The sequence below is a fragment of the Elephas maximus genome, chromosome 3 (assembly GCF_024166365.1).
Source record: "Elephas maximus indicus isolate mEleMax1 chromosome 3, mEleMax1 primary haplotype, whole genome shotgun sequence".
Taxonomy (NCBI): Eukaryota; Metazoa; Chordata; class Mammalia; order Proboscidea; family Elephantidae; genus Elephas; species Elephas maximus.
The window spans coordinates 5,955,324-5,972,332 of record NC_064821.1 but is presented as its reverse complement, the minus strand read 5'-3'; the positions used below and the strand labels follow the sequence as shown (position 1 = coordinate 5,972,332).

Below are 17,009 nucleotides of genomic sequence, written 5' to 3'. Positions count from 1 at the left end.
CCCAGGAGAGAATCTTAGTATTTCTTGAAATTAGAGCAGTGAATGAACAAGCAAAAACCCCACATAGGCCTAGCTGCATTTGTATTCATTCACAAGAAATTTTTCACAAAAAAGTTTTCATTAATTTGACTTATACATTGAGTGTTTGAACCATATAATCAGTTGGAAATAGTTGTAAGGAAACCCCATGTATAAGAAACATTATTTTATTAATAGCTGTGCTTATGTCCTCTTTCAGAGCATTTAGTTTATGCCACTAACTGTCAAATAGGCCCCAAAACCTACATTTTTTTGCTGACATTATTAACTGACTAAAATGGAATCCTGATATTTATTAGTAAATATTAATAAATCATTGTTAGGTACCATTGAGTCAGTTCCAACTCTTAGTGCCTCTGTATACGACAGTATGAAACACTGCCCCGTCCTGCACCATCCTCACAATTGTTGCTATGCTTGAGTCCATTGTTAACATATAATATATAAATCACTAATATACTATAAATAATGTACTTCCCTATTTTAACAGAAATCATGTGGTTGAGAAACTCTGTGAAGGTAATAAACGTAATCGATGTGGAGAAACTTTCAGCCAGATTCCAAATATTAGTATGTACAAGAAAACTCCTACTGGAGCCAATCCATACAGATGCAGTGAGTGTGGGAAAATCTTCATACATCATACCTCCCTTAAGAGGCACGTCGCAAATCACACTGGATACAAACCGTTTCAGTGTCGGGAGTGTGGGAAATCCTTTCGTTTTCCATCAGACCTAAGAACGCATGTGAAAAGCCACAGTGGAGAAAGACCTTACGCATGTAAATTATGCGGTAGAACCTTCATTTATCTCCATTCCTTTTTAAGACATGAAAGGACCCATACTACAGAGAAACCCTATGAATGTAAGGAATGTGGGAAAACCTTCAAGTGTCACTCATCTTTACCAGTACATATGAGAATGCACTATGGAGGGAAACCCTATGAGTGTAAGCAGTGTGGCAAAGTCTTCCTGTGTGCCCCATCTTTACAAAATCATATGAGATTGCACAGTGGAGAGAAAAGCTATGATTGTAAGCAGTGTGGGAAAGCTTTCATTCATCCGACACACCTTCAAAGACATATGAGAACGCATACTGGAGAAAAACCGTACGAATGTAAGCATTGTGGGAAAGCCTTCAGTGATAGCGATTACTTTCAAAGACATGAAAGAACTCATAGTAAAGAGAAACCCTTTGAATGTAAGGAATGTGGGAAAACCTTCAAGTGGTCCTCATCTTTACGAACACATAAACGATTGCACAGGGAAGAGAAAACTCATGAATGTAAACAATGTGGCAAAGTCTTTCTACTTTCCTCATCATTACAACAACATATGAGATTACACAGTGGAGAGAAACCACGGTTTCCAACCAGTTCATTCCAGTTTGAACCCCTGCTGAGAATTTGCATTTCCACCCCAGATATACTGAATCAGAATCTACGTTTTAACAAGATCCCCAGGTGATTCTTATGTATAATGAATTTTGAGAACACCTGCTCTGCTAGCAGTTCTCAGAATTGGTCCCAACCAGCAGTATTAGCATTGCCTAGTGTCTTAGTTACCTACTGCTGCTAAAACAGAAATACCACAAGTGGATGACTTTAACAAAGAGAAATTTATTTTCTGTTAGGAGGCTAGATGTCCAAATTCAGGGTGTTGGCTCTAGGGGAAGGCTTTTCCTCTCCTGGATCTGGAGGAAGGCTCTTGTTTCTTCTGAGCGTCTGCTCCTAAGTAATCTTCATGTGGCTTGGCATCACTCTTCCCCCATCTCTGCTCCTCCCTCTTGCTTGTTTCTTTTATATCTCAAAAGAGATTGACTAAAGACACACCCTACACTAATATCTGCCTCATTAACATAACAAAGAGAACCCATTCCTAAATGAGATTATAACCACAGATACTTGTTGTTAGGTGCCATCAAGCTGGTTCAGACTCATAGCAACCCTGTGTACAATAGAACTGAAACACTGCCTGGTCCTGCGCCATGCCCACAATTGTTGCTATGTTGGAGCCCATTGTTGTAGCCACTGTCAGTCTACCTCATTGAGAGTGTTTCCCTTTTTTGCTGACCCCCTGCTTTACCAAGCATGATGTCATTCTCCAGGGACTGATCCCTTCTGACAACATGTCCAAAGTACGTGAGATGAAGTCTTGCCATCCTCACAAGGAGCATTCTGGCTGTACTTCTTCCAAGAAAGATTTGTTTGTTCTTTTGCAGTTTATGGTACATTGAGTGTCCTTCACCAACACCGTAATTCAAAGGCATCAGTTCTTCTTCAGTCTTTCTTGTTCACTGTCAAGCTTTCACATGCATATGAGGCGATTGAAAATACTATGGCTTGGGTCAGGCACACCTTAGTCCTCAAAGTGACACCTTGCTTTTTAGGTTTAAAGAGGTCTTTTTGGAGCATATTTGCACAGTGCGATACGTCATTTGATTTCTTTATTGCTGTTTCCGTGGGTGTGGATTATGGATCCCAGTAATATGAAATTCTTGATAACTTCAATATTTTCTCTGTTTACGATGATTTTTTTTTATAGTTCTAGTTTCAAGAATTTTTGTTTTCTTTATGTTGAGGTATAATCCATACTGAAGGCTGTGGTGTTTGATCTTCATCAATAAGTGCTTCAAGTCCTCTTCACTTTCACCAAGCAAGGTTGTATCATCTGCATAATGCAGGTTGTTCATGAGTCTTCCTCCAGTCCTGATGCTGTGTTTTTCTGCATAAGTTCAGCTTCTCGGATTATTTGCCCAGCATACAGATTGAGTAAGTATGATGAAAGGATACAACCCTGACACACACCTTTCTTGATTTTAAACCATGTAGTATTCCCTTCTTCTGTTCGAACGACTGCCTCTTGATCTATGTACAGGGTCCTGATGAGTACAGTTAAGTCTTCTGGAGTTCTCATTCTTTACAGTGTTATCCATAATTTGTTATCCACACAGTCGAATGCCTTTGCATAGTCAATAAAATACAGGTAGACATCTTTGTGGTATTCTGAGTTTTCAGCCAAGACCCACCTGACATCAGCAATGATACCCCTTCTCCAACGTCCTTTTCTGAATCTGGCTTGAATTTCTGGCAGTTCCCTGTCGATGTACTGCTGCAACTGCTTTTGGATTATCTTCAGCAAAGTTTTACTCAAGTGTGATATTAATGGTATTGTTTGATAATTTCTGCATTCTTTTGAATCACCTGTCTTTGAAAACGGCACGAATATGGATATTGTCCAGTTGGTTGGCTAGGTAGCCATCTTCCAGCTTTCTTGGCGTAGATGAATGAGTGCTTCCAGCGTTGCACTCATTTGTTGAAACACCTCCATTGCTATTCCATCAATTCCTGGAGTCTTGTTTTTTGCCAATACCTTCAGTGCAGCTTGGACTTCTTCCTTCAGTACCGTCGGTTTTTGATCTTATACTACCTCCTGAAATGGTTGAGGACCAGCCAGTTGTTTTGGCATAGTACCTCTTATGTATTCTTCCCATCTTCTTTTGGTGGCTTCCTGCATCATTCAACATTTTGCCCATAGAATCCTTCACTACTGTAACTCAAGGATTGAATTTTTTCTGCAGTTCTTTCAGCTTGAGAAATGCCAAACATGTTCCTCCTTTTTGGTTTTCTAACTCTGGGTCTTTGCACATTTCGTTATTACACTTTATTTTGTCTTCCCAAGCTGCCCTTTGAAATCTGTTCAGCTCTTTTATGTGATCAGATACAGAGGATATGGTTTACAACACATATTTTGGGGGGACACAATTCAATCCATAAAACCTAGGAACTTTTTAAAAATTCTCAGCAGATGTTCGAAATGGAAGGGAACAGTTCGAATCTCTGAGAGAAATCCTATGATTGTAAGCAGTAAGCGAAAGCCTTACTTTTTAAAACTTTTGAGAACCCACACTGGAGAGGAACTTTGCGAATGTAAGCAGTGTGGGAAAGCTTTCAGTTAACATTCATGCTTTTGAAGACATAGGACAATATGTTGTTGTTAGGTGCTGTTGAGTCGGTTCCGACTCATAGTGACCCTATGTACAACAGAACAAAACACTGCCTGGTCCTGCACCATCCTTACAATCATTATGCTTGAGCCCATTGTTGCAGCCACTGTGTCAGTCCATCTCCCGAGGGTCTTTCTCTTTTTTGCTGACCCTCTACTTTACCAAACATGATGTCCTTCTCCAGGGGCTGGTCCCTCCTGATAACATGTCAAGAGCGTGTGAGATGAAGTCTCACCATCCTTGCTTTTAAGGAGCATTCTGGTTGTACTTTTTCCAAGGCAGATTTGTTTGTTCTTACGGCAGTCCATGGTATGGACATGTGAGAATATACACTGGACAAAACCCTGTGAATTTATGTCAAGTGGGAAAACATTTAGTTGTCATTGCTTCTAGTACATGTGAAAATGCTCACTGGTGAGAAACCCAGTCAATGTAAAGAATGTGGAAGAGCTTTCAAGGTCCCTCATCTTTAACAAAACATAGAGTGTGCACTGGAGAGACACCCTATGAATGTAAGCAATCTGGGAGAGCCTTTAGTCAACTGTCACACCTTAAAGGATATTTGACAATGCATACTGCGGAGAAACTGTGAACGTAAGTAATGTGGGAAAGCCTTCCCTTTTTCCTCTTTAACATAGCATGTGAGAATGCACACCAGAGAGGAACACTGTTAATGTAAGGTGAGAAAGCCTAAAAAGTAAATCATGTATCATGCTCTAGAAAATTCACACCAGGAGAAAATCTTTATACATGAGTATGGTGAAATGAGTTCCTTTATGTGGCTACTTTTGCCTTGGTTTTGTGGGAAAAGCAGCTTGAGAATTTTTCCCCTAAGCCCTGTGGAATTAGCATTGCTCTAGTTTTCCACCCCAGAGGATTCCTTCCTTTTGTCCTGGTTGATTGACATTTCCTGGGTAAGCTGTAAAAAACTTGTGGTTTGATACTTTTTGTCTGATCCTCCCCTGTAGGCTGTCCTATGATTGGTATGCATCTTGCAGTGATTGGTCAGTAGACTATGCAGATAACGTGTCTGTGGCCTACCGAGAAGGGATTGGTCAGTTGTGGCCCTGGTGGGAGGGACTATGTCTTGAAATTGACAAGGAGTTGTGTATATAAGCAGCCAACCTCACAGAGGTTTCACAGACTGAAAGAAACAGGAGGGAGAAAGAAGAGAGAAAAGAGAAGAAGCAGAGAGAGGACTCTGGGAACCTCCTAAGAGAACTGTAACACAGGTCAAGGGCTGTCACGCTGAAGGCAGTGTGAGGTCCAGAAGGGGCTCAGCAGCCGGAGTCAATGATGACAGACGACGGGGCCAAGAGGAGGCCTGCATGTTCCAGAGGAGCTGAGAGAGCTGCCCTGCACCGAAGAGAGGAAACTTTGCATGCACGCTTCCAGACTCGGATCCTGAGTTGTAGCCTGTTGACCCTGATCCCGAGTTGTATCCTGTTTCTTAATAAATAACTGTAAGTATGGTCTGTGAGTTGTGTGTGGCCATTGCAACAGATTGCACAACCCAGCAGAGAAGTAGAGCGTGCAATGGGAGGGACAGCTGGTGTCAGAAGTGGTAAAAAGGTTGGAGAGTGGACATATGTCTGACCTCCACCTCACAGGAGTCAGCCGTGGGCTCATCTTGATTTGCATTATCCACCCTGAAGCTAGACAGGTTCTGGCGCTGCTACCGGTGGCCCTATTTTACAACGTGGTATTGCCTTTTCTTTATCAGTGCCTCATCCGTAAAGTGGACTCACAGGGAGTGAATTTATAATCCTTTTCAGGAATAAAGATTTAAGTGAGAAAGAATTCTCTTAGTACTCTTTGAGCAATACCCATTGCCTATACTCGATTCTGACTCATAGCGACCCTGTAGGACAGAAAACTACCCCGTAGGATTTCCAAGGAGTGGCTGGTGAATTCAAACTGCTGACCTTTTTGTTAGTAGCCAAGCTCTTAACCACTGCACCACCAGGGCCGCATTTTCTTTTAGCTATATTTCATAACATTTGTCGGTGTTTTTTCTCACTCAATAAGTTTTATCTTTCCACTTTGAAGTTTTGTTATATATTTTATGCCATCAATTTTTTTTTCTTTTGAAAAAGAAGGCGTTTGCCCTTCAGATTGCTCCCAGCATGCAGTGTGGACCACACATGGAAAAGCTGTGCCCCAGGGACTCCTGGGAGTTGTATCTTCTCTGCAGTGCACAGCCACAGCTCCGCAGGGTGGTGTTCCCTCCTGTAGGGCAGGTTCTTCCAGGCTGAGAGGGGGATATGGGCTGAAAAAGAAGTGGGGGACGCCCACCTTCACCGTCCCTTCCCTCAGCTTCCAGTCCCCTGTTCTCGGATATTACATTTCCCTGGCTCACTGGGAGGTTTGAGGTGTGAGCTCCCCAGTCCTCTGCCCTTACACAACTTTGGATGAGCCAGGGCAGCTCATTTTGGTACATAATCAAGAGGCAGCAGCTGGAACCCACCGCTGGAGAAAGATGTGGCAGTCTGCGTCCATCAAGATTTATGGTATCTTGACTTCTTTATCTTAACTTTTTGTTACAGTTGGTTAAATCAACATAAAATTTTATCTCTCAACTTTAATGAATATAGTCTAGGAATAGAAGGGTCAATTTTGCCATGTCTGTACTGTTTTTTTGTACTGTTTATTTGTGCATTTAGCCTTGGTTTTTAGTGTCAAATCATGATTTCCTTGCAGAAATACATAAAACCAAATGTTAGTTTTGAAAACGTTACAGAATATTGGAAGACCCACTTACCCAGTATATTGCAGAATTAAATTACTGCCTGGTGGGTCCGTTGATCCCTCCTGCTTGGTGAAGCCCTGATTTTTCTTTCAGATATTCAGAAACTCCGGAGAAGCCCAGTATTAGCCAGTAGTGAAAAATCTTACGTCAAACTTTTATAATTAGCGATCCTTTTTTGTGTGTCTAGGGAACTGGTTATTTTAAGTAGACATTTAATATTTCTTTATGAATTCCATGGAGCATCTTGAACCCTCTTGCATGTGGGCCCCCATTTTGAAGGTTGCGGGATTGGCCTCTTTGTTGGTGTGAGTCATCCTGGCTCTGCTGTTCAATTAGTGTAGAATAATGGGGTTCTTTACCAATGTCTTTCAGTCAGTATCACCCCGCCCAGCTGTCTCCTGTAGGGCCATCGGCATTAATTGCAAAGACATAAATAGCTAACTAAAACTGTGTTTCCAGAAGTCAGGTTCTCATAAGGATAAAGGAAGGAGCATGTGGTCCTAAAAAGGAGCTGTGGTGCTGCAGTGGTTAAGTGATCAGCTGCTAAACAAAAGGTCCGTGGTTCTAACCCACCACCCACTCCACGGGATAATGACCTGGTGATGTGCTGCCATAAAGATTCCTAAAACTCATGGCCGTGGAGTAAATCTTTACGGAAGCAGACTGCTAACGTTTTTCTTCTGTGGAGCTGCTGGTGGGTTTGAACCACCAACCTTTTGGTTAGCCGCTGAGTGCTTTAACGATTGTACCATGAAGACTCCTGTCTTAGGCTGGGTTCTCTAGAGAAGCAAAACCAGTGAAATGTCTATAGAGAGAGAGAAGAGGGGAGTGATCGATACCAAGGAAATGGCGCACACGGTTGTAGAGGCTGGAAACTCCCAAGTCCGTGGGTCATGCTGGAGGCTTCTCACTCATGGAGCTGCAGGGGCTGGTGAACCCAAGATCGGCAGGTCAGACAACAGGCCACTGGCTCATAGGCTGTGGAGGCTGACAAATCCTAAGACTAGCAGGTAAGCTGGCACGCTGCTGGCTCACAGACTGTGAAGGCTGATAAATCCCAAGATCGGCAGGTAAGCTACTAACTAGCTCAGGTCCCAAGAGCCGGAGGTCAGATGAATAGGAGCCGCTGCAGGATCCAGAGTGAGCAAAGCCCACCTATGTTGGGTGCAGGCTACGCCCCGAGGAAACTCAGAGTGAGCAAAGCGCACCTATGTTGGGTGCAGGCCACACCCCCGAGGAAACTCTGAGCAAAGCCCACCTATGTTGGGTGCAGGCCACACCCCCAAGGAAACTCCCTGTCAGCTGATTGGCTACTTACAGCAGATCCCATCATGGAGGTGGTCACATCATTACATAGCTGCCAAACTACACATAACTGCCACACAACTGACAATCACGGCCCAGCCAGATTGACATACAGCCTTAAGGATCACAGCTCCCTAAAGGCAGCCGTGGAAACTGTAGGGCAGCTCTCTGTCTTATAGGGTAGCTATAGTTGGAAGTGACTTAATGGCACAGAGCATGCGGTCCTTTTAAGCTCAGGGACAGCTCATTTTTACGTTGGTCTTACTGCTCTGGGAGCAGTATTTTCCTGTAATTTGCCTTTATCATCATCTGAGAATTCAGTATGTATTTAAAAATTTTATAGAATGTTTTTTGCCAAATGGGATATATTTTCTTCAATTTCCTCCAGTATTTCTCAGAGTGGTGACTTAAAAAATAACCAGCATAATGTTGGCAGTATTTTAGCTGTGGCTTGAAAAGGTTTGAGTAGTAAATGATACCAATTTTATTAATCTCTTGTACATCTCGTTAGCGTTCCTTACGTAAAGCTAAATCACATTCAAACATTTGGCCAGGATGCAGGGTTCAAACTTTGCTTACAGGACAAAAGCTGGGGAGTCCTCGGGTTTCCTGGTCTAAATCCCCGGACTGTGGGTGGGAGAGGGCGCCTGGGCCCCTCGGTGCCGTCCTTGGTCATACACCCACGTGGACGCAGGCTTCATCACACGTGGAGCCCTCACTGCTCAGTGCGTCACAAACAGGGAGCAGGAGCCCCATCTGACCCCCACCCTGGGGACACCAGGCCCGCCTGTCCCCGCCCCGCCTGGGCGCCCCTCCTGCTCTGGACGTGGGGTTGGTCTCCTGGAAACCGTGTCTGGAGTCCCCTGCGCACAACAGTGTCTCCGCGTCCAGGAGGAGACGCAGGGCACCGAGGAGCAGCGTGGAGACGCCAGCGTCCGCCCAGGGCCGGAGCGCGTGCGTCCACTGCGGAGGTCCCGGGGGCGGGGCCGGGGCGAGGGGAGCCACGCCCACTGGACAGGTGCTCGTGCCCTTGTCACTCAGGTAACGGGGTTTTATCTGAGAGGCCCCGCCCCCTGAGCCGCGTGATCTCCCGTCCCGTCTGTCACTCAGAAGGGGCAGGGCCTGGAGGGAGCCCCGCCCACCGAGCAACGTGCGCTCCCCCCGTCTGTCGTTAAATCCGGAGGCGGGGCCGCCTGGAGCACTGTCCAATCAGGGGGTCTGGGCGGGGCCTGGGGCATTGCCCAATCAGGGGCCTTGGGCTGGGCACCGCCTTCTAAGCGCACGTGCCGTCCCGCCCGGCGCGCCCCGAAGAAGCGGCGCCGGGTGCAGTCACTCAGCTGCACCGGCCGCGGAGAATAGAAGGGGCCGCTGCGCGATGAGCGGGTCCCCCACGCCCCGCTCCGGGGTCTCCGGCCCCTCCGGTTCGCAGGGCGGGCCGCTCCGGCACCGGGACCCAGGGCGTCCTGCCCGTCCCCGCGCACCGAGGCCCCGCCCCCGGCCCGGAGCCCCGCGCCCCGCACGCACCGTGCCTGCGGGGTCCTGGGTGGGAGGGGCTCTCAGGACCCCCGCTACAGAGCCGTGTTGCGGGGTGCGCCCGCAGGATGGGCGGCGGGGCCCCCGGGGGTCCAGTTTTCCCGGAGGCTTCCCGATGTGTGGGCCGCAGGTACCCAAATCCAGGACCCCGGTTTAGCTCTGCCGATGGCCGGCATTAAATCCCCAAACCCCAAACCCCTCCCGTCATTCCCGGATTCTTCCTTCCGTTTCTGTGATCCAGCTCACGGACAGAGCTATTTCTCACACATACGACTTTCCAACAAATTTAAAATTATTTATCGTGGTGTTTTAATTATCATTACTCCTGAGTCGGCGGATGGTTCTCTGTAATTGGCTTGTGTGGCACTGGAAACAGTGATCTAGAGAGGACAGTGAACACTCCCTGAAACCTGACCCCGCTAAACCCTCAGGCCTCTGTCCCCAGGGCGCTCCCTAGGGAACACATATCAGCGGAACCCCGTTCAGGTTGAAGGTCCCTTTGGAGACGTCACCGGTGGGTCTGTCCTCTTCGGCCCAGCCTCCTCCCGTCACTGTTCCCATCGGTGTTGGTGTGTCACCAGGAGCGAGGAGCAGAGGCCTGAGGCCCTGACTCCAGCAGAGTCCAGACTTGATTCTGACTCGTGGCTCTTGACCCAGTGCACCCAGTGCCGTGGAGTCCATTCCGACTTAAAGACCTTATAGGACAGAGTAGAACTGCCCCATAGAGTTTCCAAGGAGCACGTGGCATATCCGGACTGCCGACCCTTTGGCTAGCAAGCGTAGCACTTAACCTCTATGCCACCAGGGTTTCCTCATGGCTTTTTGTGAGGATGTAATTGTGGTCAACTCATAGCCACCACATGGGGTCACCATGAGTCAGAATCAACTCCACCGCACCATACAATTGTGGTTTAGGAGACCCTGAGTAGTGCAAAAGGTTAAGTGCCAGACTACTAGCTGAAATATTGGCAGTCCAGACCTATCCGGAGATGTCAGAAGAAAGGCCTGGCAATCTGCTGAAAGGCACAGCCTTGAAAACCCTATGAGCAGTTATACTCTGCACACATGGGGTCTCCATGAGTCAGAATCTGAACAACAACTAACAACAGTTGTGGTTGCCTTGGGGCTTTTTCTGGATAATTGTTTTGTTTTCGCATCCAGTGTTGTTGGAATGTGATTTGTGCCCCTTGAGACAACCTGTGAAGGTCAGCCTTGGTGACAGAATCCTTTGGGTTCCAGGTTAGGTGGAGAGTTTCTAGAATGTCTGGAGGAAAGAGGCAGCTGTGTGGAGCTCCAACAGTTAATCCCTGTGCTTACTGTGTCCGAGGCACTGACCCTGTCTGGGCTACATCCCGACAGGGAGAGTCAGGACTCCAGGCTTGGGAAACTTTGACCTTATGATCGTCAGCTTTCCAGTGGCTCTGGCACTATTGTTGAGAAGACCACCCTTCCTGCATTGAAACCCTTTTGCACCTTTGTCAAAAATCGGCTGGCCTTACTTTCATAGACCGATTTCTGGGCTTTCTCTTCTGTACCACTGACCTGTGTATGGATTCCCCTGCCAACACCACAGTCTTTAGCTTTATAGGATCTCTGGCAGTTAAGTTACATGGTATTTTGCACTTTTTTCTTTCAAAATTCCTTTAGCTATTCTAGTTCTTTTGACTTTCCCTGTAGTTTTGGAATCATTTTGTCTATAGCTATAAGCAGTCTTGCCAGGACTTTTATAGGCATTGTGACTTTGATTTAAATGTTAAGTAAGATGGGACACTGTGGTGTTAGAAGGAAAGTGGGGATTCAGCAAAGACCCACAAGGAAGCTGAAAGGCAGAGCAGATGACTCACAGATCCCGGAGGGAGTTTATGGCACACCAAGAGAGCAAGCAGGACCTGGGGCTTGAGCCTTTGTTAGGTTCCAAGGGTGGGGTGCACCTAGGTTCCCAGGCCAGGGCTGGCTAGGTCTGCTTGAAGCGAAAGAGCAGGATTTTGGGGAGAGGGGATCTTATCTGCTGGGGAGAGAAGGTTGAAGGTAGGTGAGCAGAACCGTTGCTCTGGAGGGTTGCGAGGGAAGGCATATCTGGAACTTACATCTGTGTGTGACTTTGCACGCTCTTCCCCAGGACACGCATTTGCAGGAGCGGGCTAAAGCTGGCCTGACCAAACAAAATGGAAGAGAGAAATGAGCAAAATGTGTGACAAGCATATGAGGAGCCCTGGTGACACAATGGCTAAGCACTTGGCTGCTAACTGAAACATTGGCGGTTCGAACCCACCCAGCCCTCCAAAGACAAAAGACCTGGCGATCTGCTCTCATAAGGATTACAGCCTAGAAAACCCTATAGGGCAGTTCTGCTCTATCACATGGGGTCGCTGTGAGTCTAAACCGACTCGACAGCACCCAACAACAACGCGACAAGCCTACATATTCATTTGGAAGAATTGTCGTCTTTAATGTGTTGAGTCTTCCCATTCATGAATACAGCATGTCTCTCCATTTATTTAGACCTCTTTAATTTCTTCCGTTGTTTTGTAGTTTTCAGAGTACATGTCTTGTACATGTTTTGTACATGTTTTCTTTTTTTTTCTTTGAGCAATTACAAATGGTGTTGTATTCTTAATTTTGGTTTCTACATGTTCGTTACTACTATGTAGAAATACAGTTGATTTTTGTGTGTCCATAAATGTGTATATATATATTATTGTGCTTCAGGTGAAAGTTTACAGAGCAAATTAGTTTCCCGTTAAACAATACACAAATTGTTTTGTGACATTGGTTGCCAACCCCACAATGTGTCAGCACTCTCCCTTTCTTGACCTTGGGTTCCCCATTTCCATTCGTCTCGTTTTCCTACCCCTTCCTGCCTTCTCATCTTTGCTTTTGAGCTGGTGTGCCCATTTAGTCTCAAACAAATGGTTGAACTACATGTGTTATGTTTGTTTTATGTTGTTGTTTTTGGTAGGTGCTGTTGAGTCATTTCCGACTCATAGAGACCTTATGTACAACAAAACAAAACACTGCCTGGTCCTGCGCCATCCTCACAGTCGTTCTTATGCGTGAGTCCATTGTGGCAGCCACCATGTCAGTCCATTTCATTGACGGTCTTCCTCTCATTCGTTGAATACTTTACCAACCATGATGCCCTTCTACAGGGACTGGTCTCTCTTGATAACATGTCCAAAGTATGTGAGACGAAGTTTTGCCATCCTTGCTTCTAAGGAGCATTCTTGTTGTACTTCTTCCAAAATATATTTGTTTGTTCTTTTGGCAGTCCATGGGATATTCAATACCCTTCGCCAACACCATAATTCAAAGGCGTCAATTCTTCGGTCTTCCTTCTTCATTGTCCAGTTTTTGCATGCGTATGAGATGATTGAAGACGCTATGGCTTGGGTCAGGCACATCTTAGTCTTCAAGATGACATCTTTGCTCTTCAACACTTTAAAGAGGTCCTTTGCAGCAGATTTGCCCAATGCCACGCGTCTTTTGATTTCTTGACTGCTGCTTCCATGGCTGTTGATTGTGGATTCAAGTAAAATGAAATCCTTGACAACTTCACTCTTTTCTCCGTTTATCATGATGTTGCTCACTGGTCCAGCCGTGAGGATTTTTGTTTTCTTTATGTTGAGGTGTAATCCATACTGAAGGCTGTGATTTTTCATCTTCATTAGTAAGTGCTTCAGGTCCTCTTCACTTTCAGCAAGCAAGGTTGTGTCATCTGCATAACGCAGGTTGTTAATGAGTCTTCCTCCAATCTTGGTGCCTTGTTGTTCTTCATATGTTCAGCTTCTAGAATTATTTTTTCAGTATACAGATTGGATAAGTATGGTGACAAACACCTTTCCTGACTTTAAACCACGCAGTATCCCCTTGTTCTGTTCAAACGACTGCCTCTTCATCTATGTACAGCTTAACCATGAGCACAATTAAGTGTTCTGGAATTCCCGTTCTTTGCAATGTTACGCAGAATTTGTTATGACCTACACAGTCGAATGCCTTTAAATAATCAATAAAACACAGGTAAACATCCTGCTGGTATTCTCTGCTTTCAGCCAGGATCCATCTGACATCAGCAATGATATCCCTGGTTCCACGTCCTCTTCTGAAACTGGCCTGAATTTCTGGCAGTTCCCTGTCGATATACTGCTGCAGCCGTTTGTGAATGATCTGCAAAATTTTACTTGCGTGTGATACTTATGATATTGTTCTACAATTTCCGCATTTGATTGGATCCCCTTTCTTAGGAATAGGCATAAATATGGATCTCTTCCAGCTGGCTGGCCAGGTAACTGTCTTCCAAGTTTCTTGGCATAGACGAGTGAGCGTTTCCAGTGCTGCATCCGTTTGTTGAAACATCTCAGTTGGTATTCCGTCAATTCCTGAAGCTTTGTTTTTTGCCAATGCCTTCAGAGCAGCTTGGACTTCTTCCGTCAGTAAACATCAGTTCCTGATCATATGCCACCTCCTAAAATGGTTGAACATTGAACAGTTCTTTCTGGTACAGTGAGCCTGTGTATTCCTTCCATCTTCTTTTGATGCTTCCTGCATCATTTAGTATTTGGCCCATACCCACTAACCACTGCCGTCGACATAGAATCCTTCAATATTGCAACTCGAGGCTTGAATTATTTCTTCTTCTGTTCTTTCAGCTTGAGAGACGCTCAACGTGTTCTTCCCTTTTGGTTTTCTATCTCCAGGTCTTTGCACGTGTCATTATAATACTTTGTTTTCTTGAGCCACCCATTGAAATACATCTTTTTTCAGCTCTTTTCATCATTTCTTCCATTTGCTTTAGCTACTCAGCATTCAAGAGCAAGTTTCAGAGTCCCTTCTGACATGTATTTTGATCTCCTTTCTTTCCTATATTTTAACGACCTCTCGCTTTTTTCATGTCCTTGATATCATTCCACAACTCGCTTGGTCTTCAGTGTTCATTAGTGTTCACTGCATCAAATCTACTCTTGAGCTGGTCTCTAAATTCAGGTGGGATATACTCAAGGTCGTACTTTGGCTCCTGTGGACTTGTTCTCATTTTCTTCAGCTTGAACTTGAACTTGCATATGAGCAATTGATGGTCTGCTCCACTGATGATACTGAGCTTTTCCATCATCTCTTTCCACAGATGTAGGCAATTTGATTCCTGTGTATTCCATCTGGTGAGATCCATGTATACTGACACCATTTACGTTGTTGAAAAAAGGTATTCGCAATGAAGAAGTCGTTGGTCTTGAAAAATTCTATCATGCAATCTCCGGCATCATTTCTATCACCAAGACCATATTTTCCAACTGCCGATATTTTTTGTTGTTTCCAACTTTCGCATTCCAGTCACCAGTAAATATCAGTGTATCCTGATTGCATGATTGCACCGACTAGAATATTTGTTTTATCGGCCTGTCTAATCTTTGGCTGAAGAGTCAACTTCAGGAGTGACTTCAGTACTGAGTTAAAAGGCTGTCTGGGGGCCATACTCTCGGGATTTCTCTAGTCTCTGTCAGAGCAGTAAGTCTGGACTCTTGTGTGTGAGTTAGAATTTTGTTCTGCATTTTCTTCCAACTCAGTCCGGGACCCTCTATTGTGATCCCTGTCAGAGCAGTGGGTGGTGGTAGCCGGGCACCATCTGATTGTTTGGTACTCAGTCTGGTGGAGGCTGTGGTAGTTATGGTAGTTGTGGTCTATTAGTCCTTTGGACTAATCTTTCCCTTGTGTCTTTGGCTTTCTTCATTCTCCTTTGCTCCAGATGAGATGGGACCAGTAGGTGTTATCTTACGTGGCTGCTTGAAGGCTTTTAAGACCCCATATGCTACTCACCACGGTGGGATGTAGAACAATTTCTTTATAAACTGTTACGTCAATTGAGCTAGATGTCCCCTGAGACCATGGTCCCTAGCCCTGAGCCCAGTAACTGGGTCCTTCAGGCAGTTTGGATGTGTCTATGAAGCTTCTATGGCTTTGCCTTGTTCAAGTTGTACTGACTTCCCGGTATTGTGTACTGTCTTACCCTTCACCAAAGTTACCACTATGTACTATCTAGTTAGTGTTTTTCCATCTCCTCTGCTCCCCTCCCTCATTACCATCAAAGATTGTTTCTGTGTGTAAGCCTTTTCTTAAGTTTTTATAATAGTGGTGTCATATGGTATTTGTCCTTTTATGATTGACTTATTTCACTCAGCATAATGCCCTCCAGATTCATCCATGTTGTGAGATGTTTTGCAGATGCATCATTGTTCTTTATTGTTGTGTCTGGGCACTTAGGTTGTTTCCGTCTTTTTGCTGTTGTGAATAATGCTGCAGTAAACATGGGTGTGCATGTGGCTACTGGTGGATGGCTCTTATTTCTCTAGAATGTATTATTCTTAGGAGTGGGATTGCTGAGTAGTATGGTATTTCTATTTCAAGCTTTTTAAGGAAGTGCCATATTCTTTTCCAAAATGGTTGTACCATTTTGTATTCCCACCAACAGTGCGTAAGAGTTCCAGCCTCTCTGCAGCCTCTCCAACATTCGTTATTTTCTGTTTTTTAAATTAATACCAGTAAGGTTGTGGTGAGATGGTGTATCACTGTAGTTTTGATTTGCATCTCTCTAATGGCTAATAATTGCAAGCTGCCTGAATGTCTTCTTTCGTGGTGTGTATGTTCATACGCTTTGCCCATTTTTTAAATTGGATTATTTGTCCTTTTGTTGTAGAGGTGTTGGATTTTCTTATACATTTTAGAAATTAGACCTTTGTCAGATATGTCATAGCCAAAAAAATTTTTTTCCCCTGTCCGTAGGTTCTCTTTTTACTCTTTAGGTGAAGTCTTTTGATAATCACAGATGTTTAATTTTTAAAAGATCCCAGATATCTAGTTTATTTTCTGGTGTTTGTGCATTGTTAGTTATGGTTCGTATCCTATTTATGCCATGTATTACAGCCCCTAGTGTTGGCCCTATTTTTTCTCCCATTATCTTTATAGTTTTTTTGTTTTATATTTAGATCTTTGATCCATTTTGACTTAGTTTTTGTATATGGTGTGAGGTATGGGTCCTGTTTCATTTTTTTACAGATGGACATTCCAGTTTTGCCAGCACCATTTGTTAAAAAGAATATCATTTCCCAATTTAATGGACCTTGGGCCTTTGTCAAAGATCAGGTTACCATAGGTGGATGGATTTACATCTGGGTTCTCAATTCTGTTCCATTGGTCGGTGTGTCTGTCATTGTACCAATACCAGGCTGTTTCAACTACTGTAGCTGTATAGTAGGTTCTGAGGTCAGGTAGTGCAAGGCCTCCTACTTTGTTCTTCTTCCTCAATAGTGCTTTACTTATCCAAGGTCTCATTCCACATAAAGTTAAAGATTAGTTTTTCCATCTTGTTAAAGAATACTGTTGGTGTTTG

The 17,009-nt window shown here is 44.7% G+C and overlaps 1 protein-coding gene across 2 annotated transcripts in view; it reads left to right on the top strand.

Moving 5' to 3' along the window:
- LOC126071886 (zinc finger protein 709-like) overlaps nucleotides 1–17,009 on the top strand; it is a 1,190,808-nt gene that overhangs the window by 8,559 nt on the left and 1,165,240 nt on the right. Inside the window, exon 4 of one of the 2 annotated variants that reach the window (XM_049876296.1) lies at nucleotides 530–5,524. The exons of the other annotated variant lie outside the window; for it this stretch is intronic. Coding sequence (XP_049732253.1) covers nucleotides 530–1,505 — 976 coding nt within the window. The 3' untranslated portion in view covers nucleotides 1,506–5,524. Of the gene's footprint in view, nucleotides 1–529; nucleotides 5,525–17,009 lie in introns of those variants that run through there. 2 annotated transcript variants of the gene reach the window in all.